At 40.4% G+C, this 4,830-nt stretch overlaps 1 protein-coding gene across 1 annotated transcript; it reads right to left on the reverse strand.

Moving 5' to 3' along the window:
• Positions 1 to 922: 922 nt before the first annotated feature.
• LOC120139827 (nitrate reductase [NADH] 2-like) lies at positions 923 to 4,355 on the reverse strand. Its single transcript, XM_039154951.1, is given in 6 exon segments — positions 923 to 2,268; positions 2,350 to 2,363; positions 2,366 to 2,581; positions 3,116 to 3,256; positions 3,357 to 4,271; positions 4,274 to 4,355. Coding segments are annotated over 6 exon segments (2,688 nt in total). The 5' UTR covers positions 4,341 to 4,355; the 3' UTR covers positions 923 to 933.
• Positions 4,356 to 4,830: the final 475 nt, after the last annotated feature.

A 4,830-nucleotide genomic window follows, 5' to 3' on the forward strand; every position in this document is an offset into this window, starting at 1 on the left:
ACTATCATTCTATCCCCACCAACATACATTTCATTTTGCCTCAGCACTCTCATTAGTACATACCATCACACTAACTATACTTAGATTAAGTAGTTATATGCTTTGATTGAACTTATAAATTTCCTCCAATCCGTGTGGATACGACACTCACTCATCATTTTATCACTTGTTTGATTATGTATGCTTGTACATACTTCGCGTCCATATTTAGTACTCACAAAACGCGGACAGGGTGTGACAATTATTATCTTAGGTCTGACACCAACATTAAGAGTTTATATCATGTAATATTGAAAAAAGGATCTTAGATTCTCTTTCCATCTTGATCTCTCTCTCCATAAAGTAAATCATCTTCTTTAGTTCATTAGTATTATGAGTCACATTTATTTATTTAAACTAGAAGGGGTAGACCATCAAAATTAGTCACAATCATAATTTTTTCATTAACAATCGGTGCGAAGAATGTGGATTACTTTTGAACCAAAAAGAATCAGTCGAAATCGACCCTAAGATGCAAAGTTAGCTTGGGGTCTCCCTTTTGGCTTCCGGATATTCAGATGTCCTACAGCATAAATTTTGTCAACATACCAAGCCGAATCAGAAGCTGTAGTAGGCATGAACGAGTTCCAAGGTTAGGTTTATGTTGTTTCCACTTTTCATTGGAAAAAAAAAAAGCTTAATACAAAAATAAGTGACTAAATTTTGTCTCGAAAAACATTTTAATGCATAAAGAATTTTTCGTTAAAAATAGGTGCCTAACGTTTTCTCCATTACCATTTTAAGTGTATGGGCATTAACCGCTGTTAAAAATCTTTGTTAAGTGATACATGTCACATTCTGGTAATTTTGAGAATTTTTATTTAACATAAAAATTAAAAAATATATTTAAAAAAACCTAATTAGGTTATCTCACATCCATCCTTTTTTGTTTCTTTAGAAAACCAACAAAGAATCCTTGATATCATACTTCATCTTCTCCAAATTAGGTTGCACTGCAAACTGAATCATCGTCGGCGGCCCACAAGCCAATGCAAGAGTGTCGTTCGAGCCTTCCGGGATATGTTCTCTCAAGATGCTTTCGGTGATGAAACCCAAGCTATATTCCCATCTTTCTCTTATTGATTCTTGGACCACGTACCACACTTTCAATCGATCATGCTTCTTTGCCCAACCATCGAGCTCTTCTTTCAGCAAAATATCGTCTTCGGTTCGATTCGCGTACACAACGTACATCTCCGTCTCGTCCTCGGGGTCCTTCAAGATAGCTTGGATGACTTGGTAAATTGGAGTGATCCCTGTCCCACCAGCAAGCATTGCCAACTTTTTGGCAAACTTGGGTTTGCCATGCACCGTAAAGTTGCCTCGACCTGTATATTCAATGTGACCCAAAGGACCCTTTACGTCTAAAAGTGACCCTAGAGGCAATGAGTCCAAATACACTGACATTAGTCCGCCATTGGGGAATTTGGGGTGCACCCCTTTGAAATAAACCTTGAACACTAAATCAAAATAGCCGACTTCATCAATGGTGTTCGTTGGGGTGTAGGCTCTCATGCAAAGCTTATCGTCTATGGTGGCACACAAAAATATGTGCTTTCCGAGTGGTAATCCCAGCACTTGATCTTCAGATGGTAATGCAAATCTAAAGAAGCGAACATCATGAGAGATGGATGTTTTTTCGATGAGTTTGCATGGTATTTTCTCACGTGGAGCTAAGGCCACCGGTCTTGTCGACGCAACTTCTTTAATAGGAGCTAAAAAGCTCATCATGTTCGATGCCCCATGCACTGAAGCATTCGGGGATGACGCCGACGAGTCGGAACCATAACCCGTCGTGAGCAACTCTCCGATTCGATATTCTTCAAGGAGTTTTTTGGCTTTATCAGAGTGAATTGCATCAAATTCTTCGGTGCAATCTGTTCCGGCGTTGATCAAAATACTATCAGCCCCACCGGGGTGATCTTTGAGGAACCGAGTGCAATCGTAGATGTGACCGTGGACGACGATCCAAGCCGAATCAGCGGAGTTGTGTTTCTTAACCTCTGACATTGAAAATATTTTGGAGGCAGTGTTCATGAAAGGAGATGAAACACTCTTCTTTAAGGTGGAATTTACATCGGCTGATTTTTCAAGGTGTCGTTCCTTATCCATCCATCCCCCGGATTGGTTGCCTGGTAACGTTGGGTGCTCGAAAACGATCCCGATTTCACCTTTGTGCGGCTTGCAAACGTTTGTTTTTACACGGAACCAGCAGTTGTTCATCATCCCCTGTTACAATATCATGAACTCCATTACTGATTTCTTCTTTCTCTTCTAACAGTTACAATTCAAACAGAAAAGAAAGCGTACCATGACATTCCAATAAGCTTCTCGGGCTGAGTGTTGAGCGTCTCATCCCATGCTCGAACAGCGATTTCCTTGGCTCCGAGCAAGTCAAGAACCTCGACCTCCAGTGACCAGAAGCACCAGCACCAGAATTTTCCATATTTGTTTGGTTTCTCAGCGTGGTCCAGTGCGCATACTTGCCATGTTTCTCCACCATCCATCGTAACCTCCACACGTGTCACCTTCTTCCCACCTCCTGTTGTCAATTCATACAAAATCAAATTAGTAAATATATATATATGTAAAGAAAAAACTTTAAATTTAATGCATATGCAAGTAGCTCCATTTCGACGACTCTTACAAACAGGAAAAAGTGGCTTTTACCTTCTTTATATATATATATATATATATATATATATATATATATATATATATATATATATATATATATATATATATATATATATCCCCCTTAACTCTTTTCCTAGTCTTTGCGATGCCTTATTTGGCCATTGGAAAATTTAGGGGTCTTATTAAGATTTGTGCAGCACTTTTCCCTAAATCACAAGAGAAAATTGTATCTACCCTATGTTCCGAAGGACGTGATGTACAATGTAACTCGAGCCTTAGGACAAAAGGTTTCCAATCGATAGGGAATTCTTTTAAAAGCAAATTTCCATTTAGTTTAATAAAAACGTAAGCAAGAAGACAACCTTAAAACGGGTCTAACCGCCTAAGCTGAAAGCAAAATTTGTGGATGCAAATCACCGGAATGTTTAGAGAAACTCACCGGAATATGCATAGCCCCTCAAAGTATATGGCCTCTGAGTGGTCCACGAGTTGATTGGCAAGATCTCTTCATGACAAGGTGTCGTTATCACCGAGTTGATGTTTAGCTCATTGATGATGTATTCCGGCTTATACCACCAAGCTTCAAACATTACATCACAATGTTTCATTATCAACGTCACTCTCATGCACAAAATAATCATACTATTTACTGGAAAATGGAAGTGTTTCTTAATTTTTACCTTCTTCGTTGGCTAGCTCTGCATCGACATGGGAGGGAAGCACTCTATTGTCTTTATAGTGATAATAATTCTCTGATTCTTGTGTGGTAACGATGATTCTCTTCAACCATTTCACCATTCGTCCACCGATGAACCCTGGAATAATCATCCGAACCGGGAATCCATGATCGGGACTCAAAAGCTTTCCGTTTTGCATGTACGCTAAGATAATATCACGAGAAGGGTCCATGGCGAACTCCCTCTTAATGCTACTTCCGTATTTGGAACCACCGCCTCCCGGTAAATCCTCCGCCCCTTCGAAGCACACATTCTGGGCACCATGTTTCTTGCTGAAGATCCCACATCGCTTGAGCACGTCACGCAACGGTACACCTCTTCACACCGAAGTGGAAATCCCAGCCGCTCCCCAGTTGAAACCTATCGTCTGTTTCAACATGTTTTGTTCTTTACGTCTGTTCCCAGCACAAACCAGAGTGACGGGGAATTCACGGCTTTGGAACTCGTTAACGAGTTGGTCCATGGTCAATTTCATCGGCTTTTTAACTAAGCCGGTGATTTCGATGGTCCAGTCATCCCAGGAAGCTTTGGGAACCGGACCATGGTTTCGAACGTAGTGGAGAGGAACGGGAGTGATAAAGCCGTGGTGCAAGAGGCGGTTCAAGGGAGGTTCTGAGTTGAAAGGGTGCCTCCCGGTGAGACGGATCATGGAAGCATTACGCTCGATCCAGTTATCGGCGGTGGCTTCATCTCGAGAGTCCAAGACGGAAGGTTCGAGCTCGTTATTGGACTTGACAATCAACTCTTTGTAACGGTTGATCTCATTTCCTTCATCGTCACTGGAAGAGTCATCGTAATCATGGTTGATGAAAACATGTTTGACAGGGCGGTGGGTCGGGGCACTTGGACCGGGCTTCAGGGGGTGAAAACACCGTTCAAAGCCGGTTCAAGGTTTCTGAATTGTCGATTATCGACAGAAGCCACCATGATAAACAGAGTTTCTCGAAAAAGAGAATGAAAAGGAAACTACTACTCCTCTTGTTCTCACCCTTTTTTGTGTTTTTTTTCCCTCCTGGTTTTGGAGTTGTGTTTACTGGAAGAAATCGAAGGAACTGGGGAAGAGGATCAAGTGTTTATATAGGCTCGCCGGGCGCTTTGGGGGGCACAAGAGATAATGGTTCCTCAGCCAATGTGCTAATTTTTATTTAAAAAGGAAAATTATATAAATACTAAAATTGAATGATACATGTGCTCGTTTGTTTTGTTTAAGTTATTTAAGCAGTACTTTTTAGTAAAAGTTAATCGTTCTGGAAAGTTTAAAAAGATTATTATTTCTTTTATTACAAATAAAACGAAACTATATAATAAGTTAAAATTAGGGTATTAAATATGTTAAATTATGCTGCCAATGTTATTGGCCAGTCAGTACACAACATCTTGATTTATCGGTGATAAGTTTTTATCTTATTGAAGCACC

This window comes from Hibiscus syriacus, unplaced genomic scaffold, assembly GCF_006381635.1.
Source record: "Hibiscus syriacus cultivar Baekdansim isolate YM2019G1 unplaced genomic scaffold, ASM638163v2 tig00110776_pilon, whole genome shotgun sequence".
Lineage (NCBI taxonomy): Eukaryota > Viridiplantae > Streptophyta > Magnoliopsida > Malvales > Malvaceae > Hibiscus > Hibiscus syriacus.